This window comes from Pinus tabuliformis, chromosome 5_2 (genome assembly GCF_031772625.1).
Source record: "Pinus tabuliformis cultivar Carrire ecotype Pingquan chromosome 5_2, CPIR1, whole genome shotgun sequence".
NCBI lineage: Eukaryota > Viridiplantae > Streptophyta > Pinopsida > Pinales > Pinaceae > Pinus > Pinus tabuliformis.
This window is the reverse complement of record NC_142306.1, coordinates 157,329,412-157,353,069: the sequence shown is the minus strand read 5'-3', so window position 1 is coordinate 157,353,069 and position 23,658 is coordinate 157,329,412. Positions and strand designations below refer to the sequence as shown.

At 38.4% G+C, this 23,658-nt stretch overlaps 1 protein-coding gene across 1 annotated transcript in view; it reads left to right on the top strand.

The window, feature by feature from the left end:
- The first annotated feature begins 19,747 nt into the window (after positions 1–19,747).
- The window catches only part of LOC149158000 (uncharacterized), a 28,319-nt gene continuing 24,408 nt past the window's right edge, over positions 19,748–23,658 (top strand). Inside the window, exon 1 of the mRNA XM_089433848.1 lies at positions 19,748–22,543. Within this exon, the coding sequence (XP_089289974.1) occupies positions 19,748–22,543 (2,796 nt within the window). The remainder of the gene's footprint in view (positions 22,544–23,658) is intronic.

The window sequence follows — 23,658 nt, the reverse complement described above, 5'->3', positions numbered from 1 at the left end:
TGGTATTTTCCTTTTTCCTCTCATCTCTGATGCTTCAGGCTCGCTTGATTTCATGATCTCCTTACCTTTTCCAACTTGTTGCATTAACTTGGCTTTTTCCTTTTCTAAGATCAACTCCTTTGCTTTGAGTTGACTATTTTCTTGTTCAAGGAATGATATAACATACTTCGCCCTTTCCAAATTGATCGCCAACTCCTTATTTGGTAATCATTATCCTTGATAGTCTATCTCATGTTTGTGATCTGATCCTCAGTCTCTGGATAAATTAGTTCAAACTCATGTTCAACTGTGTCTTTATCCTTTGATGTCGATTCTTGCTTTGTTGATGAAGAAGGCTTGGCCCCTTTCTCTCTGTGAGAAGAAAACACAAGCCTTTGCCCCTTCTTATACACTTTAGTCACCTCAGGTTTGGATAGTTGAGTCTTCTCCACTATTTTGCTAGATGACCCCACCTATGATTGTTGTTTTGGTGCACTAGGAAACTGAGATGCTGCATTCCTCTCATGCCATTTCATATCTACTTCCAAAAAGGCTTCCCAGGCCATACCTCTCTCTTCCAGCTGGTGAAGGACAATGGTTTTGATGACTGTGATGGAAGAAGCTTGGGGAGTTATCTTTGTCCTTTAATTGTATTTTCTCAGAAATTTTGGAAATGCTCTTGAATAGATAATTACACATGTTGAGTGGCTTTTGAGAGGTGAAATGCATCAGGAGGCGAATATGATAGGCATACAACCTGGAGAATCTACCTTCACAAGTGAAGAACCTCATGACAATTTTCATCAAAGGGGCATATTTCTCCAATAAATATCTGAAAGGCATGAGGTGAGTATGTGTATCTCTGTATGGCGTCTTCAAGAAAGGCTTGTAGTTTCCAAGATCTAGGCTCATTCCTTTGAACCAATATTCACCATTGTTTAGTAACCTAGTTGCTATTGCGATGGAGGCCACTGAGAAACTAAACACAACACCAGCAATGATAGCAGTTTCTCCTTTCAGTTGTGTTGCTACCCAATCTGTTAGTTGCTCATGAAATCCCGCCTCGCTCACCCTTTTGCAAAATTCCAAGCAATGGGCATCCTCAAAGCATTGTTGGATGAAAGGATAGGAGTTGATTGTGTTGTAGTCTGATGGTTCACATTTGAGGATCCTCCCTCCTTTATGTTGTCTCTTTCTTTTTGGCGAAGATTCTGCCTCCATGATGACACAAAACCCTAACAGTAGGAAGTGAAAATAAGATGTGAGGTGTGAATGGAAATGAAGTGATATGTAGGTGATTTTTGACAAAATGATGGGAGGGGTCTTGGGAAAGGTGAGATGACTTTGAAAGCTGATGAAAATGAGTGGAGAAATAGTGGAAAGATTATTTGCTTGCAGGTGGAAACAACAGGGTTTATGATGAAACTTGCCCAAAAACCTCTAGGAATGAGCTAGGGTTTTATTTTTGAGTGTTTAAACTTTGTTTTGAGGTGGGTGAAATTGTCAAAATGGCTCATTAAATATGTATGCAGGTGTAGGATATCATTTTACATGTTTTCGGGGCACTCTGTCCTGCATGTAGCGCAGTGTTTCTATGTGCAATGCAGTTCTTCAAAGCGCAGCGTCGGTCTCCTAAGCGCAGCGCAGTGCTTCTATGCGCAGCGCCTGCAAATTTTTGCTAATTTCTCCTCAGAAAACAACCTTTTTTCTTTTTTGGTTGAGATAGCTTGATGATAAAGAGTGAATAGGATGTGAATGAAGGAGTTATGGGGCTTTTGAGTTTATATAGGGAAAGTTTCCTCACTTTTTCAAAAAGAAATGGGACCCACCCTCCTTTAGAAACTGATTTTCACTTTATGAAAACAGAATTTACCTTTACCATTGCAAACCTATGATGTCCTTTGCTTTCCTGAGTGTTGGAGCTTCTTTTTTGGAACCTTTGATAACATGAGAGAATGAGGAGTGTGTGAAAAATCAAGATCAATTCTCCAAAAGTTGCTTCATGTTTTACTCACTACTGGTTTTATTCATGAAAATGATGGACATTGGAAACCCTAGCGACCTAATGGATGACCTGAGACCTAAATGGAATGATGATGATCACTGACCCATTTTTATTGTGATATCTTCATAAAGTGTGATAGATGACCAGCATGAGTGAATTTCCAAACAATGACTTCATCTTTAGACTGACGAAATAATGACCAAATTTGTTGTGTAAACCTAGTATCAGAAAAATTTGATTTTTGAAAGCCTAGAAGAACATAGTAAAAGCATATTTGATCTAGGTGACAGGCTAACAAGATTGACACTAACAGGACACTTTTCCCTTATTGCGTCCATATTTGCTACTTTTCTAAAGGATCTTGATTTTGTTTCCTGGCGTAGGACTGCTTATGGATTTTCTATTCTAATTAGATCTTTGTCTAATTCCAACTTTATTGTACTACCCAAACCCATATAACTGTAGGAGATCACTTTCATTATTTACTAAGGGATTTATTATTTCCTACAATATAAAGATTTTTTCCACCCTAATTTTTTGTAATTTACAGGCCTTTCCCTATCATTCTTCCTATTGTGGCCTAACAATTTAGATACTTCTCTTTGACAACAATCTATTCTCATTTATATTTACTTGGTTTTCTCTCATATTTTCGTGTTGTCTTACCTGGGGTGATTTCCATGTATGTTTCCTCATTACAATGTCCTTCATTTTCTCTTGCTTTAATAAAGGGATAAATTCATGTGCCATGCAATTCCTTTGATGGGAAATGATCAATCTCATCCTCAAATCCAAGGCATTACTTGGATGAAAAGGAAATACTTTAGGGTTTCCTTTAGTAAGAGGTATTCATGCAGATCTATTGATAGTATAATTGAGGTATTCATTATTTTCTAGGTTTGATGTATCTTCCAAATGGGAAATAACTTCATACATGTTACGATTGAGATTTTACTCGTTTCCTTTATTTTCTCTCTAGATTTGGGTGTTCACCCACAAAAGTGTTGACTATGTGTTATATTATCTTCATGATTAGTTGTGTTACTAATAGGGAGGCTTACCCCCATATAATTATCGTCATGGGGGCTCCAGGGTTGGGGGACACACTTTTATGGAGTTCCCCCCTCCCTAGAGGGGGCTTTCAGGGGGAGTATCCCTGAAGCAAAATTTTTGGAAAGTTTGCCTTGTAAAATATTGTAGTCTTATAATAAATCTAGACATTTCATCATTAGGTCACAGATTTGATGGTAGAATTTATGTTAGGGTTTTTTTCCTTAGAAGGGAACCCTCTTTTAAGAGGGAATTGTATAGAGGCTATGTAATCATCGAGAGATATAGAAAAATATTGATGGTTTTATTGGTCTTGGGTTTCTAGGATAAAATATTTGTGTTAACGCATGTGTTTGCTATTGAATCTTTGTTGTTTTATATTGAGAATTTGTATGCGGGAATTATTTGTGCAGGGTTAAAACCTAAAAGAAGGCCCAGATCCAAGGAATTTCAATTGATTGGCTTGTACTTGAATATTATTTGGATGAGGTAGGGATATTTATTTGGTTGTATAATGTTTCTTCTTTGGTTGTTTCCATTATTCATTACTTTCTATATAATCTTATTCAAGGGCCAATTTAGGGAATTTTTTAGTTAAATGCCCATATTTGACTTAATTAATTAATTAATATTATGGCTAATTTACGTCAATTCTAATTAATACTCTCCCTTTAATCTCTTTCTTCAATTATTAATCTCTCCTAATGTATCTTTTTCTCCCTCAACCTCCTAATTGTTATACATAGATAACATTACTAAATTCTAGTTATTATTTGTCTTGTACCCATCCACACTCATTACAAGTTTCATGTGTCCCTGATGATGGGTGAGTGTCCACTCGAAACATCAAACATTTCCAAAACTCTACATAGTTTGAATCTAGAAGAATTACATCAACAAACATCATATTTTCCTAAATTTTCATAATAAGACATTCATATGCCTTGGCAAAGAAGGAAAGTAGAGATTTGTGCAAAGAATTCCAAAATCCATTTTTATAAGGGAGATTTCAACCTTAAAATTGAAGATATTTTTTAACAAAGGATGTCAACTACATGCATCCCATGTGGAAGAGCCTGAGAAGACTAAAGTGACCAATCTTGAAGATTATCCAATGTCATAGAAGTTTGAAGATGTATTTGGAGAAATACCAAGTTTGTTACCAAATAGGCACATAGATTTCTCTATTAATTTAATGTCTAAAACTACTCCAGTGTCAAAGAATCCTTACAATATGAGTACACCACAATTAAAATAGTTGCAAATGTAGTTGGGAGAATTGTTGAAGAAAGGGTACATATTACCAAGTGTTTCACCTTGTGGATCACTAGTATTGTTTGTGAAAAAGAAAGATGAAATATTGAGATTACTTGTTGACTTTAGACAGTTGAACAAAGCCAATGTGAAGAATAAATAACCTCTACCTAGAATTAATGATCTAATTAATCAACTAAGAGGATCAATGATATTTTCAAAAATAAACTTGAGATCAAGATGTCCCTAGGTAAGGATCAAGGAAGAAGACATAAGTAAAACAACTTTGGGAACAAGATATGGCATTATGAGTTTGTAGTGTTACCTTTGGTAAGTTTTCATCTATTAAAATATTTACTTACAACTACACCAATCTTACTTAGTGTAGATCCAAATGAATATTTTGTGGTGTGCATAGATGCATGTAACGAAGGACCTAGTGGAGTACTTATTCAAAATGGACATGTCATTAGGTATGAGTCGAGAAAATTGAAACATCATGAGATAAATTATACCACTCGTGATTTGGAACTTGCTACCATAGTGCATGCATTGAGAATGTGGAGACATTACTTAATGGGAAAGAAATATGAATTGAGGATTAGATTATATTGGTATGAAATATTTATTCAAACAACCAACTTTAAATGCTAGATAGATAATATGGTTGGAATTTTTGAGTGAATATGATTTTGATATCAAGCACATCAAACTTGGGAAGTAGAACAAAGTTGTGTGTGATCTCAGTAGAAGGATACGTAGTATGCATGCTACAACCATTAGTATACATACTTCATATTTAAAAATCAAAATTTTAGAGGTTACCCATACAAATTAGCACTATCATATGTAAAAGAAAATCGATAACAAGAGGAAGTACCTCACAAATTTAAGAAATATAAGTTACAGGAGGATTGTATACTTTTGTATAAAAGTAAAGTGTGTGTTCTTAATTCTTAGGAATTGAGGAATTCAATTATGAAAGAAATGCATGATGCTCCATATGTAGGACACCATAGTTAACAAAAAATAATTTAATAATGAGAAGCCAATATTTTTGGATGGAATTGAAAAGGGATGTAGTTGATTACATTCTAAGTGTGTGGGATATCAAAGATTGAAATTTTAGCATGAACACCCAACTGATTTCCTATAATCATTACCAATTTCAACATGGAAATGGGAAGTTGTAACCTTAGATTTTATAACCAAAATTCCCAATATAAAAAGGCAACATGACTCAATAATGGTGATAGTGGATAAATTGACAATGAGTGCTCATTTAATTCCAGTAAAACTCAGTCATAAGGCAACTGACATTGCAAAAATATACATAAAGGAAATTGATAGATTGCATGGAGTATCAAAAGCAATTATTTATGTAGCCACAAGTGGATGCAAATATATATGTCTTGTTTGGATTCTCACCTAACTAGCTACAATATTTCTATGGAACCAACCACACCATCAGTATGTTGTCCAAGCTTCAATTTTGTGGGGTATGTGTCTAGTCTTGGTTCAATAAGAATGATCTCATATATAACCCGAGATTGGGAATACACCAAATCAAGTTGTTAGACTCTAAAAATGGCATCTCTTCCTCCATTATGACCCTTAATAGGGTGACATCCTTTGACATATATAAACATTCTCACAAAAATTCTTTTTGGTATGAGCTTTAATCATATGGCATCTTATCTATAGGCCTTAATCTTGTACAAATAATTACTAAAAATAGATTCTTCATAAATTAGAAAATATACGATGGAAAACACACACATTAAGATAGAGATTTTACCTTGGAAACCCAAACTAGGAAATTCAAAAAAATAAAAATAATACATTATTCTTTATAGCATTACAATACACACACCCATATTTATATATAACCCATTGCATCCATAAACTACCAATCCATTTACCCTAGATTATAATACAACCATAGTTCCTCAATTGAAATTAACAAACCATGGGATAAACCACCATACACCACAAAATTTCTTAAGGCGAAAATAATGTAATGAAAATTGCAAAAAATGTACGCAAAAAACCACCCCATATTTTTTTCGGGAGGCTTGCTCCCGAACCCATACACAGGGGATGGATTCCCAAGGAATAAGAATAAGAAATCAAATGGATTAAATAACACAAACAATGATAATGTTGGCATGTTTAACAAATATAAAGAAGAAGGTTAAATTTACATGCAAGCTCTCTAATGAAGACCATCTAATGCATAAATTCCCCAAACTAGAGGGGGGCCAATGACTGTTGGCATAGTGGGATGCCTAGTAGCAACCCACCTTGTTAAGTAACTTCTTCCATACTCATGGTTAGGGATACCCTCAGCGAGGGGGTAACCCCTACTCAAAATCATAGATTGAACAACATTGGTTAATGAAAGATAGTTAAACAAACTTAGACGGATGTGAAAAATCATGTGAGGGAAGATCTCACCACAAATAGATTTTACTTGAGGGATTTTTTAAGGGATTTGTATTATCATGTTTCGAAAACTTTAACCCTCCCCTCATTGAACCTGCTAGTCCTCTTCCTTTGCACTCGTATACCATTGAGAATTTGAGCTACATGATGATTCATTTTCTTTAGTAGTCCATAGTGCATAATGCCACCAACACCTCGATATTATGGGGCACCCACACCCCCAAATATACTATATTCAATCCAGGATTTATTCCTCCTATTACAAGTACCTTAGTAGTAAGCACAATCTTGATCACCTTAGGGGCATCAAGTAGAGGCTCAGTACATCATGTGCTTATTCCCAATTGTAGTATGGGACCTCAACCCTCTACATTATATGGTGTGGGCACCTTTTATTTTTGGATTTCATTGATCAAGATGTTTCATATTACAACAAGGAAAACCCTTGCTCTTCCCTGATTCCAACACGTGTGCTAGTAATTTGTCAATTCCTCTTCATGTATTTCCATTTGGTGGTGGTCACAGCCCCACATTCATATCTCCATTAGTGAGCATATATTTTCCATCTTTTGGATTGTTAACAAGGATAAATCACTTTCAAGGATTAGGGAATTCTATAGATAGATATTTTCCTTCCTTAGGGTTTTTGATAGGAAGTAATCCCTTCATTGAGTTTGGAAATTTAGTGAGTAGAGCCTTTTCGTCCTAAAAAATGTTATCATAAAGAAATCCATTTCAAGGATTTGGAAATTTGATAATTATAGGATTTCCTCCTTATGTCCAAGCTCCTCCTAATTTCAATAAAGGTCCTATATATTAACTGAACAATGTTTTAGCACATGGCATAGGTTATGCACTAGGAAATTCTTTTATGAGTACCAACAAAATGATGGGGTAGAACCCTAGAAGTTGGAACTCAATCACCTATATGGACTTTCATTTTGGAAACATTAAATATTCTAAATTTGGTGAAGCTCATGAATGACTTCATGCTTCATGATCTTTAATGGCCCCTAGTTCCTACCAAAATTCCCTCAAATTTTCAAAATTTTGAAGGAACCTTGGAGAGGATCCTAGGAATCATGTGAAGAATTTCCACCTTTGTGCTCATCAAACTCCTTAGTGTATGATTCCATAAGACCGAGACTCTTCAAACATACCCTAATTGGGGTGATTATAAAATGTAATATCAAGCTCATGAGAGCTTCTTTTAGGAATTTTGATGCCTTTGCAAAGGCATTCCTCGACCATTTTGAATTACCATTTTGATACAGAGAAAGGGCTAGGATTTTATCTTCTTTTTAGTAGGATAATGACACTCATATATCTAACCATATTCAAGAGTGGTGGAGAATGTTGGCCATTTTTTATATTCTTTGCATGACTATCAACATGTGTTGTACATTGTGCCAAGTGCAGTGAGGAGGTTATAGGGTGGAGGAGTATTTCTACACTCTAAAGATTAAGAAAAGATTTTGATGCGAGATGTGTGAGACTAAAGTTAACAAAGTATAATTTGAGGCATGTAAAGAGATCTCTCCACATGTTTTGAGGATGTGCTCCCACACTTACCTAACACACCAAAGAGATTGGAAGAGAGAGGAAGATTGACTATGTCATCAATTACTAGTTAGAAGAACTTTGATGAAGTCGATGGTTTATTGTCAGTTATATGCATATGAAGCATTGTATTAATAATGCTCATGCAAAGGAGATGAGTTCCTTTGACGTGTTTGTGTTGCTACTTTTGATCTTTGTTGCATCATGGATGCAAACTATCATCATTAGAGGGAAGGCCTACACTTGGGTGTTCAATGCTTGTTTCCCACTTGCATTCTTGCTCATTTTTGAACTTATGTTCCTTTTTCACAAATTTGAACCTGTTTTTTCCCAAATGAATCCCTATCCCCCTTCCATATCATTCTCAAAACTTACCAAATCCACAAATAACTATAAAACATCAAAATACAAAACCATTAAAAAATTCCAGAAAAAAGAAAAAGGGGCAAGGAAATGAGTTATTCATCCTACCTCTAAGTTATGCCCCATTTTCATCTATTCAATAGTTTGAGAAGATGTTAGTTTCACCCTTGATAGGATAATCTATATTGAGTCACCCATGTATGCCCTTCCCATAGGTTTGATTTACTCCATCCTTTTGATTTTGTCTACATGCTCCTTGAGTCTCACTTATACCATTAGTTTAGTTTTATCTCTATGGTCTCTAGTATGCCAACAACATTACTTGCAACCCAGTCTCCACTATGACATCTGGTCAAGTTACTGTGTTAGGGTTCATGATTGTTGCCTACATTAGTCACCATTATGATCCTTTCAAAAAATTATTGTGTTTGATACTCATCCTTAACCCATCTTGTTGTTTCAAGTCCAAGTCATTATCATCAATCAATGATCTTCATACCCCATGATGGTTTCAAACACACATCATGGAGCTTTCTCAATGAATTTATGCTTATCAACCATAACATGTCTGCTTTGAGGGTTTGATTTAGAAACCCAATACATTGGTTACCATTTTCATCATTTAATCTTGTTTATATTGCATATAATAGTGGGTTTCCATCATTCAGTCATGATTTCATTCCACTTTTAGGTGTTGAACATTAAAACATCCATTCACATTATTTTAGTTTGTACTTGTGCCTTGGTTCCCATTATCATTATTAACGGGCCACCTCTCATTCGATAGTGGTTTTGACCATTGACTACTAATGAAATGATGTCTCTCATGCTTAACCACAATGCATATCTATATATATATATATATATATATATATATATATATATATATATATATATATATATATATATATATATATATATATATATATATATATATATATATATCTATATATATATATGTATGTATGTATGTATGTATGTATGTATGTATGTATGTATGTATGTATATCCAATCAACGATTATTCACAAGTATAACTCCTTTCCACCATTGGTGTACGCTTACACCTTAAGCCTATAACCTTTTGTAAGTTATCCACGTGTCTTACCTATCCTATCACCGTGGGATGAATCTACTATAATTTTATGCCTTGACTTAAGGATAATGTTCCATCACATATTTTAGACAAAACTAACATCCATATTTAGAAGTACCTTGACCTTGCTTCATAGTTACATGCACTTTTTAGACTTCAAACACCATTTTGTAGTGATTCAGTAACTTCTTTTCAATATATTCTTAGTTAGTCAAGTGACTAACTATAGTTTTGGTTGTTGCAATTCTTTCTCAAAGCTTCTTCATGGCTAGTGCCTTAAATAGGGCCTTAGTGGGTATATCATTAGTTTTTAACCAGTGAAGTTGGACTAAAAGGCAAGTTCCCTTAGCCTTGTTGGCCCTATCAACTTTTAAAAGACCTTATAGCTTGGGCATATAGTTTTACTTCTCTTCTCCATAAGGACCGGTGTAAAGAAATGGGACTATGAATCCATTTTCCTTTTTATTTCCTACTTATTTCCTTTTAACGTAAGTTATTTGTTAGTCATAACCCCAGTTGAAAAGCATGAATCTAGAGATGGTGTCCACACACAAGACAATTCATTTGTCATCTTCCATACATAAGAGCAGAAGGTTCTCAACTCTTTTGATTAAGGGAATATATTGGGTGTTTTGAAGGCATGATACATTCATACTAAAACTTATGTTGTCCATTTACATTTTATCATTCCCCCAATATATTAAGAACAAAATGAGTTGATGGTTTAAGAAAGTGGCCTCCCCTTAAACTTAGCAAGCTTGCTCCCTGTGCATTTGAAGAAAAAAGTTTCATTTTGAAAGGATTTACATGTAAAGCTTGTTTATTATTCTCTAAGTGTTCATTCAAAAATTGTTCTTGGTTAATCAAATTTTGACAAAGTCACAATGTCAAATCTTATAATGATTAAACAACCCTAGACTAGCCTTCAGTGCAAATAGGGCATTATTTTCCCATTGATCTATTCATCGTGTAAGACACTCTCTTTATCTTTTAGGTTTTCCACCATATTGAAAATCACTACAAATCAACTCGTGAGCCTCTAGTGGTTCATCAACTAACTATCACCAAAATTATGCTTGTTTCACTTCATAATTATATGCATAAATATTGGGTAGTCAAGAATTATCTATCTATATTACTAATGTAAAGTTCAATTACCATTTTAGATTTGTTCTCTAACAGACTACAATAAATTTTAACTTTGGGGAAAGTATAGTTAAACCCCCACTAACTTCTATCCATGGTTTGAAATGAAGCATGTAGTAATCGAACAAATCCCTTGTAAAAGCTACTATAAGAGGATAATTGTAAACTTCACTGCTTGAAACAAACAATAGTAAGATCCTTTAGAATGTTCTAAATTTGTGGGACTATGTTTTTCTATGAGGGATTGATAATATTTGACATTCCATGATGCATATTTTATTAGGAACAAGGATGAAATCCATCTCATCTGTATAGTCTCCAAGGTAATTTGACACACCACATGGATTGACCGTTCCATTCTCTTTCAATTATGGGAACTAATGATCCATGGTGATGGTTTAGTATACCAAAGGCTTCATCTTTCACTAGAGAAATAAAGGAGGTGCGGTCCATGCTCTTGAATCTCCCCCTCTTGATGTGGATGTCGACATAGGATGAGTCATGAGGCTTTAACATTGACTATGTTGTAGGTTGACTTTGATTAAAGGCACTAGATATAGGAGCTTTAGGGGTGGTAACCTTTCGGGAAAGAGTGGCATTTGTGCTTTAAGAATTCTTGTGAACCACTTGCATCGTATCACCCTCATTATGATTGTTTATTAATGGGCGATTTTTAACCTATATTTCTCAAGGAGTAGGAGTTTACTTGAGGATTGAGTTGTACTATTGGTGGGTGGTCATAGATCTTATGGTTCAGAGTTTTGTAGTGAAAGGAGGTGTTTGGTAGGTTTATATACATACCCAAATATTTCATGTTTTTGTCCCCAACTCAATTAAATAAAAAATCCTTGAGGTATTTTTCTAATTTGATGCAAAACTAAACTCTCTTTTAACACATGGGATTTTAAAAATGTATAGGTTCATGGCAGATAAAACTCACTAGTAAAGTTTCACACCAAAAATGGTTAGAGATTCATTGGAACATTAAAAAATTCCAATCAATTTGAATAAGAAGGCTAGGTAGTTTTCTCAATTGAAAACACTTTTTCCTACACCAAACAAAATATGAGGGTAGTCTTATAGAGCCATGGGTCATGAAAAATAATGTGATGGACACGAGCCTTTTGAACAAACTCGAGGCAAAAAATTCAATGGTTAGGCTTATGGTATGAAGGCATTGTCACCCACGAGACTGTAAAATCTCTTTGAATTAGGCCCTAATAACAAACTCAAGAGCGAATCTACACACAAATTATCCTGTAAGGTTCACTCCTTGAATACAATACACATATTATCATACTCCAAAGCAGAAATATCAATGTGAAACTCCTCATGTTCAAGATTACTTTGTGATACATTAGTGGTGCAAACTTTGTCATGTTCAAGCTTACCTTGTTGCACACTTTGGGTATAAACTTCCTTAGTGCCTTTGTTGGTACCATTATAAGATCAAAGTTCTCTATGTGATCTCTCATAATAGTCAAATCCATAACTTTGATATCATAGAAAGGGGAGGCCATTTAAGGCTTCATAAGGTCTTATTCAAAAATTGATGATTAATTAGGGCCAACTTAGGCTAAATAGAGGCATAAGACAATTTCTAAATGTGACATAAATGGAGCAAGGTAGAGTGCATTCAATCTATTGCTTAGACATTAACCATGTGGTTGCAAATGATTGATGTATGTTTGACAATCAATAATATGAACCATCTTTTTAGGAAGACCTTGCAAGGAAATATAAGGGATACTTCCCCACATTTGTGCATGACATCCCCGATAAAACCTTAGTAAGGGAATTTCAAATTGGCACTTGTCGACATAAAATTGGTTATAAATGATGATCAATAATGATGACAATTGATTGAACTAACATGTTCGAGTATGCAATATGAACTTCTTGTATAAATTGAAATGAGTTCAATTTCATTATTTTTTGTGACATTTATAGGGATTTTGTATATAAACGTGTCACACTACACACTCGTAAGATTTGCACATCCAAACAACAGTATATAAATTTAGTGTAATTTATCTTTTTGTTGCAGAAAAAACAAAAATATACAATCTAATTTATGTTTCAAGCGTGACTCTAATCATCATTTGCATCCATTTATTAATATAATTTGTTCAAGAATATATATATTTATCTATTTTTAAATAAATGAGGAAGTATGAATCTCATCTCCTCATTAATATGCTACACATTATATTTTCATCATATTTATGAGGAATTTGAATCCAAATTTACACTAAATATAATCACAACCCAATATTTTTATCATATTTCTAAGGAATTTGAATCCAAATTAACACTAAATATAACCATAACCCAAAATTTTAATTAGTTGAATTCACAAAATGTTTTATTTTTTAATGTTTTTTTGTTTTGTTTTTTATTTTTTTATTCAGAGAAAAAGACACTCGTATTTTATTCATCAAAAAGAAAGAATAATATTACATATTGTATATGCTAAACACATCTGGGAAATACATCCCACAATAATGAGCTATAGAGAAACAAAACAACAAAAACCTGGGATCAATAAGAAAACGTTCAAAGTTAAATGTGGGAAGATTAATTTAGCTTTCTTTTTTGCCTTTCTTTTTCTGCACTTTCTACCATCCCTTCGAGTTTGGTTCAATAAGGACCAAAGCCAAATATCGTCCTAATGACGTTGGTGAAGGTTTTTTGTCAGAATCTGAACTCTTTGATACATGTTCTTATTTTGAGCCCCCCATCGCATCAAGGATCTAAATCTCAACTGTTTCGTTGTGTTTCTGATTGTGGGTTGCAACTTCAGACCCAACCTTAGCACCCTCTTCTGTGTGGTTACACTGATGTACCTGAACATTCACTTCAGCTTGGATAGGTTGGATTTCATAGTTTCTTCTTCTTCTTCTTCAAATATGAGATGATGTGATACTTGCCAGCCTTTTGGCTTATGGCTTGACCTTTTTTTCTTTTTTGGATTATTTTTAGCCTAGGGGTAAGAGTTCTGTAGGTGTCCTATTTGAAAGCATGTTTTACATCTGAAATTCATGTTCTCATAATCTAATACTCGAGTCCATTGGAAATTTTTATAATTTAGTTGAATGTGGTCAGAAAAACCTTTGTTGAGGTCTATCTCAACGCAGATTCTAGGAAGAAGAATAGACCTTTTTATGTTCTTTCTAGATCCATATTTTTGAATTTTCCTAGAGTGTTTCCAATATCCTCTAGGACCTTATGGTGCCAGAAAGGAAGAGGGAGATTTTGGAGTCTCACCCAAATCGACATAGTTGTAACTACCATGTTTGTAACATCAAATTCTAGGAACCATGGAGTAATGAAGAGCCCTTCTCTACCCGAAAACCAAGGCCCTTCATTTAGGACATACTCTAAGTCTTTTTGTGTATCAAAGTGAACAATAAAGATACCTTTTGAACACAAATATATGTCACAATTGGGCATCCATGAGGAAAAAATCGAGTGATGTAATATGCTAGATTTAGACCAGATTTCTTTAAACCTACAAATAATCAACCTTTGATTGGAGAGAAGAAAGGAGAGAATTTACCTCTAGAAGATTTACTTCCATGACTGTAGCGTGTTCCATTTGCTCAACAATATAGGGGCATGGAATATTTTGGATATTTTCAGCTAGGATGAAGGCCTTCCTCTTTACTGCATCCTTGAAGGAGACAAATCCACTGGGATTTCTGGTACCCGAAGCTCCGCCTTGCGACCTTAGATTCATTATAATAATGGTGTTCTTATAGACACAATAGTCCTTCATTTGAAATGATTCATGTAGTAGCTTCCCTTCAAATATCAGACATTGAGAAGATGTAGGTATTCCTAGACTTCTTTGAATACTCTATTTTAAATTTCCCACCTGTTATCACTCCAAAATTTCTTCTAAGTTGTCAGAAAAAGAAATGATAGAGGTAACCACAAACCAACTTTGGAGATCAGGATCTAGCCTTTCTAATCTCAGAGAGGGCTCTCTCTTTTTAATTTAACTTTGTTTAGTTATTTGATTTTAGGCTAGTTATGATTGTGCTAGGGTTTTTGATTTGAATTTGGGTGGTGGGATCACTTACTTAGATGAAAAGGGTTGTCTTTTGCCATTGGGCTATGGGGTCAAATGTCAGAAAAACAGGACTGCATTAAGTTTTTAAAACAGTGTCTACAAGGCAAGATAGAGGAGTTACTATAGATCTCAAAGGCTTGATGGTGAAATGGTTTCCAATTGGATCTAGGGAGCAATTAAGGGTTCCCTGGGCTATATTGTGAAGAGAAGTGAAAGAGGTCAACCAGGATGGGAGAGCAATTAAGGGTTCTCAAATCTGGATATCAGAGGAAAACATATAAATGACTAACTGTGAAAAACATAGTGTACTTAAACAAATTCTGACTTAAATTTCCAGTTAATTCATTCAAATTTAGATAACATTTAATTTTATGAAACACATAAGAAAGTAACAAAATCAGACAAAGAAAATACTTCAGTGCAATAGCTCGTCTCATGAATCTTGTAGTGTAATCTTTTTATTACTTGCTCCAATCTGTTGACTTGAAAATTGGTACAATAACCCTTAGGTTTAAGATCAAAATAACTCTACAAATGTATAGCAATCCACACTCAATACTTCAAATTATGAAGTATTTATACAAAAGAACTTATAAAATATCTCAAACTGCATTGAGAACTAATCTAGAAAAAAGAAATATCTTCATGCAAGAAGATAGAGACATCTATTGAACTGTTGTTTGTGGTCCTTGTTATTTAGGTTTTGTTGTCTTTTAGTCTTTGATATTTTTCCCTTTAAAATACTTGGCCGTTTGGTCTTCATGCCGGATGTCATATTTACTTATGACCTTTCATCTGATACACTTTCATCTACCTCCTCTGTTTAGTCTTTTAACTGTATGCTTTGTCACCTGCTTTCATTTTTAGCTTTTACTGTAAATCTTACTCACTATTTCATGCTTTTGTGTTTTTAGTAAAAATGATTTTTACTAAAAGACACATGCAGAATACAAAATGTTGCTTGGAGAATAGTTTGTAACAATCTTTTGTTGTGCTAGTGAAAATGATTTCATCTCTGTTTTAACATTTACTGTGTAAATTGTTTCCTTCTGCTATGTGATAATTATCTTTTCCTTCTGAATAAAGCCTTTTGAATACATTTCCTAGCGAATCTTGGAGTAAACAAGGTTTGGAACTAGTATCAAAACTGTTTATCCAAGCTCCCATTCTGCTAATACCCTGCAAAACTAAACATTTCGTTAATAAAATCCAGGTTGGCAGGGAGGTGATAATGGCTTTATTTGAAGTGAGATGTCTGTGGACGGAGTCCAAAGTGTGTTCGGGAGGTAATCAATGGTGAAATTTGGTTGCAGAGGCTCAGGGTGGTGCAAATGGCTAAGGCAACTTTCAGTGAAAAACGAGTGAAAAGAGTGAAAATGAGGGTCTTCGGTGTTTTAACGAGTAATGGCTAGAATTGGCGCGGAATTTCATAATGAACAGTGGATGGTTTCAGACTACGCAGGGAGGCAGTATTAAGGTTCCTCGCACAACTTTTGGAAATCAGGCGGTTTTTCCATGAGAGCACGCAAGTTAACCCAAAGTTGCCACGTAACCGAAAGGGGCCCGAGAAAAACTATGAATCTCGCGTGTTCTCAGGCGGGTAAAGCTCGGAAAAGAAATCAACATGATATGGATGCGTGCCGTCAGATCTAGGGGTGCAAGATCTAACGATTGTCGCGTGGTGGAAATGCAAGGAGGGAATAAGGGTGGAGATTTGTGGGGCCCGGGGTTAATTACAACTGATTTGTAATTAATTAATGAATATGGTGCGGGTTAAAAACATAATGAGTGGGTTTAATACAATGGGACACTTGCCAGATAATATTTGATGAAGGTTGAAGATAGCGATGGATCCCTCATGGAGCGATGGTGGAACCCTAGCTAGGGTTTTCTGCAGTTTTACGAGCCATGGCGGTTAGCAGGCAGGGCTCCCGGATTCTGTGTAACGGCAGTCATAGACGCGGCACCACTCACGTTTTTCTTGGGTCTTGGTTTCTTACTCGCGGTCCCCCCTGTGCATTCTCTGGCGCTCTGACCTATCCTACTTTCCAGCGAACGGTCCCCGTTTCGAACCCCGTCTCCGCGGCGCTACCGACAGTTTGGGATGGAGGACGAGGAGCTTGTCGATTATGAAGCGGACCCCATGCCGCATCAAGCCATCTGGGCACACTCAAGGTCGCCTCATCTGCTGCCGCGAAGCTTTGCACTTGGTCTATCGACGGGTGCACAGACTCAGCTTCCACATCTGTCCGCTTCTGGAAAAGAAAAGGCGCCGGCTCTTCCCCTTGTGGTTTCCTCGCCCCTCGACTGCCCTCCCCTCTCCCCTGCGACGGCTCACCTCTTGGGCACCTGCTTCCTCAACTCCCCTATCCCTGATGTCCCTCCGCAATATCTCGCTCGACCTGTTACTGCTCCGCCCCCTCCGCTTTCGCTCCCTCCGCCCCCTCCCCCATCGAGCTCCCACTCTCCTTCCGTATCTTTTATGCCGCTGGCGCAGCATCAGTCCACCTTTCCCCCCGCATCGCACATCCCTGGTACCAGCCACACCTCTCCACGCACTCCGATTCTCTCCGGGGCTTTCAACACCCCGTCTCTGCCGGTACGCTCCGCAGCATCCGCCCAGCACAGCACCTCGGACCCGTGCCGAAATTCTCTAAGGGGATTTCCTTTTGGCAGACGCTCAGAGAAAATTCCACAGGGTCGCTGTCACCGTTCTATCGACCCGGATTATATCATCAACATCGGGCCGGAAGCTCCTCTTCCGGACATTATGGACGCCGCCAACAAAGTTCTAGTTGGTAGAGTTCGTGGCCGAACATACTCTGCAGCGCGACTTAAACTTTGGGTGGAAGAAATTTGGGGACCCTACTTCAAAGAACTCCCAGAGGTAATGGTGCTCACTAGAGGCTGGTTCGCCCTCCATTTTCAAAAGCCGGCATACACTCAGTGGGTTCTATCCCAATTTTGGCACATTGAGCTCGCCCCGGTCTTACTCAAGCGATGGGATCCCCTATTCGATCCTGAACGTGAAAAATTGGGGGAAGGACCCATTTGGGTGCGTTTGCCGGGACTTCCATGGCAATTCTGGAACCTGTACACCTTCAAACTAATTGGGGACACTCTGGGTACCTACCTAGAGCATGACAGGTCATATGAGAAGACTGGTAATAGGACTATGGCTAGAATTCTAGTCCATATGGATATCAGGCCCGGCTTGGTGGAAAAAATTACACTGCATCACAATCACGTCTCACGTAAGCAGCCTCTAGATTACGAAGGTGTTCCTTACCGCTGTCGTAGGTGCCACAAAGTTGGCCACCTCTACAAGGATTGCCCTTTGATCTCGAAGATAAATACTGAGGAAGCTAAAGGAATTCGCCAGCCGGCCACTGATATACAACATGAGGGAAACAACATCCCTATGGAGCAAGCGCAGAACCATCAGGTGAACCCCTCCTTGAAGAAAGGGGACAGCGTATCAAAAGCGGCACGCAAGAAGGACCTGGCTGCTTCAGGACCGCCGAGGACACGTTCAAAGACTGCTGTCAATGCTTCACAACCTGCGGCGACTACACTCTCTCGACCGGGTAATGACTCCATTCCTACTTTCACACAGTCTTTTTCTATGAACATGCTTTCTCTCGTTCATTCTTCTGTTCATGATCCTCTTTCGGCAAATGCGTCTATTCCTTCCATTCTGTGTACCATTGCCCCTCCGCCACCCACCTTCTCCACCACCCCTCCTTCTCATAATCCTATATTGGGTGGCATGGACACCCCATCCTCTCCGGGTGCATCCGGCTCACACCACTATCATCTTAGACCTCGCGCCCGCCCCTGCACCTTGGGTCTGGGATCTTCCCCTGGACGCCACTTTAACTAAAGCGTGGTCGACCCTCTCATTTATCTTCGGCAAAGCTACACGCTGTTGCTGATGTCGCCAAGGGGCGCCAGGTTACTATTGAACGGGCACTTAGAGCTATCGAGCCCTTGACCTGTGGTGATCCATGATCTGGCTCTCCTTCAACTGCAGGGGATTAGCCAACCCCAAAAAGCGCGTGGCTCTGAAGAGACTTCTTCTAGTCTCTCGATGTGACATCATTTTCCTCCAAGAAACTCTTTGCTCGGCTGAGACGGCGGTGTGTTACTTGCAATCCTTGCTCCCTGGTTGGACCCTGCATGGACTCGATGCGTGTGGGAGATCTGGTGGACTTCTTATAGGTATCAACTCTCGGAACGTTAGACCCCTTTCGGCCTGGGGGGGCAGAGGTTTTCTTGGCATGGACATTATCCTAGGTGAACTGGGTTTACCAATCAGGATCATTAATATTTATGGGCCAAATCAGAATCGTCTTCCTTTCTGGCAAGATTTTCTCAATGGAGGCCACATTACACAGCATACTATATTGGGGGGGGATTTCAATTTTTCTCTGGGTGCTGGTGAGTCCTGGGGTCATAATGCCCAGTGTGATCCCATTGTGGATCAAATGCAATTGCTCCTCGACTCACACCATATTGTGGACATCCCCATGAACAAGAAGCTACCTACTTGGCACAATCAGCGTACTGGTGTGGCTGCTCTGGGGCGGCGGCTGGACAGATTTATGATGCATCAGGAACTCATATAGATTTGCCCTCTATACAGACAATGGGTGGGATCTGGGGGGCTATCTGACCACCATCCGATATTCCTACAGATCAGTCAGCATAACTTGAAGCCTCGGTCTCCATTTAAATTCTTTGCCGGGCACCTAAAAGAACCGGATTATATCAAGATGGTCTCGGACTTCTGGACAACTCAGCCCCCTTTACGAGAACGGAGAAAAGCCTCTGATTTTTGTGAGAGACTCAGAAAACTCACAGGCTTAACTGAGCACTGGGCGAAATCAAAGAGGCACAGGGATGATCAGACTCTGCTAGATACCGAAGCTCAGATTGCCTCATTGACTGATGAGAAGGGGGAGGGATATCTCTCGGATGCCACAAAAACCTCCCTACAACAATTGCTTGAGGTCAAAGCAAAAATTCTACAAGAAAAGGAGGAGCAGTGGCGACTTAAAAGCAGAGCCATCTGGCTCAAAGAAGGGGACTGTAATACTAAATTCTTTCATAACATGGCTAATGGCAGAAAGGCTACTAATACCATCTGGAGACTTCCATTGGAAACAGGAGGTTGGGCCAACACACACCAACAACTGGCAGGTATAGGGGTCTCACATTTCAAGAGGCTCTTCACGGCTCCGAATGATATAATCCTTCCAGACATCATTAGAGTTGCAGAAAAATTCCCTCGGTTCGTTGAACAGGATGACATTGGAGACCTTACAAATCCTGTCTCTGCACAAGAACTGGAAGGTACCCTTAAATGGTTCAAGCGAGACAAGAGCCCGGGACCGGATGGCTGGCCTGTTGAATTCTACCTGGCATTCTATGATCTGCTGGGTGCGGATCTTTTAGCAGTTGTTGAGGAAAGCCGGATCTCGGGACACATCCACCCTCCTATGAACCAAACCTTCATAGCCTTGATCCCCAAATCCGATGATCCAACATCCTTCAATGATTTTCGGCCTATATCCCTCTGTAATTGCCTCTATAAAATTATTGCCAAGATTATTGCAAATCGTATCAAGCCGATCCTCTCCTCCCATATATCTGCTGAACAATTCGCTTTTCTTCAAAACCGCCATATTCATGAGGCTATTGGTGCTGCCCAGGAAGCATTACACTCTATCAAGTTGAAGAACCTTAAAGGAGTTTCCTTAAAAATTGACCTTTCAAAGGCATTTGATAAGGTCAACTGGCTATATCTGAAAATGATACTCACCCATCTTGGCTTTCCTCATATGTTTATCAATTGGATCATGGGATGTGTATCCTCTGTCTCTTTCGCTATTCTAATAAATGGCGCTGCCTCTGATCGATTCTTCATCAACAGAGGTATCCGACAAGGATGTCCCCTATCTCCACTACTCTTTCTAATAGTTATGGAGGGACTGAGTAGGCTCATTGTGGATGCAAAGCGGAATGGGGAGCTGTGCGGTATCAAGATTACTGATCAATACACCATAACACACTTATTATTTGTAGACGACATTCTTATCTTCCTCAATGGCAGCATCAGAGATAGTATTGCCCTATATAATATTCTCCTTCTTTTCTGTAAAGCCACGGGCATGGAGATAAATAGGGACAAGTCCACCAGATCAGTGACGAGATGTACACATCAGGAATCCTTATTGGCTGAACAATTCTTCCCATATCTGGAAAATAACCTTTTAGAAGGCATTAAATATCTTGGCTTCAGACTAAGACCGGATGGATATAAAATGGAACACTGGGCTTGGCTAGTCAACAAAATTGAAAAAAGGATCACAGGCTGGCACCATCGTTTTCTATCCAAAGCAGGCAGACTACAGTTGATCAAGTCAGTTCTGGAGGCCACTCCGGTGTATTGGATGTCCCTCACTTGGATTCCAAAGGGCATCTTACAAAAAATTCAACAACTCTGCTACAGATTCCTATGGAATGGGAATAAAAAAGGTAGGGTTTTTGCTTGGACAAGTTGGTCTATTGTATCCATGCCAAAGAAATGGGGTGGTTGGGGACTTAAATCCCTCACTGATTTTGCGCTTGCCTTATCAGCAAAACAGGGCTGGTCTCTTCTTAAGATGGATAGTTTACGGGCTGAAGTCATTCACTATAAATACATCTGGCCATCCAACATCATTGATTGGTTCCGCAGACCCTCATGGAACCAGCAGAGTGTTTCAGCTATTTGGAGAGCTACCCTCAAAGCTCTGCCTCTCATTAAGGATAATCTGTTATGGAAAATTGGGAATGGTTCTCAAGTTCGAATTGGGCGTGATCCATGGACTGGGTCTGGGAACGCACACCTTTTGCCGGACGACCTTATCCGTCACCTCAATGATCGGGGCATCAAATATCTGGCTCAAGTTGGGGATCCTCACAGATCCACCATTTTCTCTCAGGCATGGGTCACGGACCCACTGTGGCAGCTGACCGATGATTGGTCTGATAATTGGCAAAGATATACTCAGGCACTCACAGAATCCCATATCAAGTTACATGAGATGGATGATGAGCTTATATGGGCACCGGCCAAATCTGGCTCTTACGCTCCTAAGCTTGGATACATTAAGCTCATTGAAGACAGACAGCCTGAATCCCTCAATAGCTGGTGGTCGGATATCTGGAAGCTACATGCTCAGCCTAGGACCAGACTATTATTGTGGAACATTTTGGCAAATAAAATACCTACTGGGGAGAACCTGAAAAAAAGAGCATTCGCGGGTCCGAACTGGTGTGTTCTGTGCAGAAAGGCGGAGGAATCTACAATGCATCTCTTTATGACTTGCGAGACCACTGGTATGATCTGGCAGCAGGTTACTCAGTCCCTCAATATCCCCACTGTCTGGCAGGCAAATGACTTACTAGCTGCCTGGACGCACTGGTGGTCTGCTGTGCCCTCGGAAAAGGCTAGGAACCTACCTCTTGTTGTGTCTTGGTATATTTGGATAAATCGCAACAATATTATATTCGAGCAGGGCAGGGTAAACTGGCAGCTCCTCTCGCCCACCATTTGCGCTGCCTACTCTGAAATCCCTTTTGAGTCAAAACCAAATCCTCCCCGGCATATTGTGCCCGAAATCATCAACAGAGAGATACCTTGGGCTTATTTCGATGGGGCCGCATCGGAACGAGGTTGTGGCGGGGGTATTCTTTTTCATGTTTCAGACTCACATTTTTTCCACCTGAGATTGGGACTCGGGAGGGGCACCAATAATCATGCAGAGATTATCACTCTGAGACATCTACTATACTTTGCACTATCTAAACATTATCGACAAATTCAAATTTTTGGAGACTCAAAGATAGTGATTGACTGGGCCAATAATATTTCTGTCTGTCATACTTATTCTTTGAAACACATCTTGGAAGAAATTGTTTTTCTCAAAACATTTTTTGACCGGATCACTGTTTCTCATATCTACAGGGAAAGAAATTCAACTGCTGACCGGCTCTCGAAAGAAGCGGCGGATCGGCCTTTAGGTGATTGGATGATTGAAGAATACAGTCCAGATGGGATGCACAGGTTTTATCATCGTCCGTATATTGATGGTCACCAACTTGGGGGAGGCTTCCCCATCTAAAATTTTTTTGGATATACAGAACTTTTTGTACACATCGGCTTTACATGACAGTCACTGTTATTTTTGTTTCAGTACATGACCGGAGGTCATACCTCACTCTTTGCTTCTCTACTGAACTCTAAGTTATATATCTGTTTATATTGTATGGATACAGTCCTTTCGTATCCAAGAGACACCTACTGAATGTATTTTTTGTAACATTTCAGAACTGTGGTTGATACCACACATATGCATATGCCTCGGCATCTACAACATGTAATCTCTATTACTTCTTCATAATAGAAATTACGAACTCTATTTTCCCCGGAAAAAATACAATGGGACCAGGGTTTAATGTGGTGGGGTTCGTTAACCGCACCAAGGGTGGTGGGCTAAAAGGGTTTTGTCGGGAAATATATGAATGGCGGAGTTAATTAAGTAAATGCGGAGGGGGAATTTAAACTTAGGATAAGGGGGGTTTTGTGGGTTTTTTAGATAAAATAAGGAAATTAATAAGGGGAAAATGATTTTTTCAA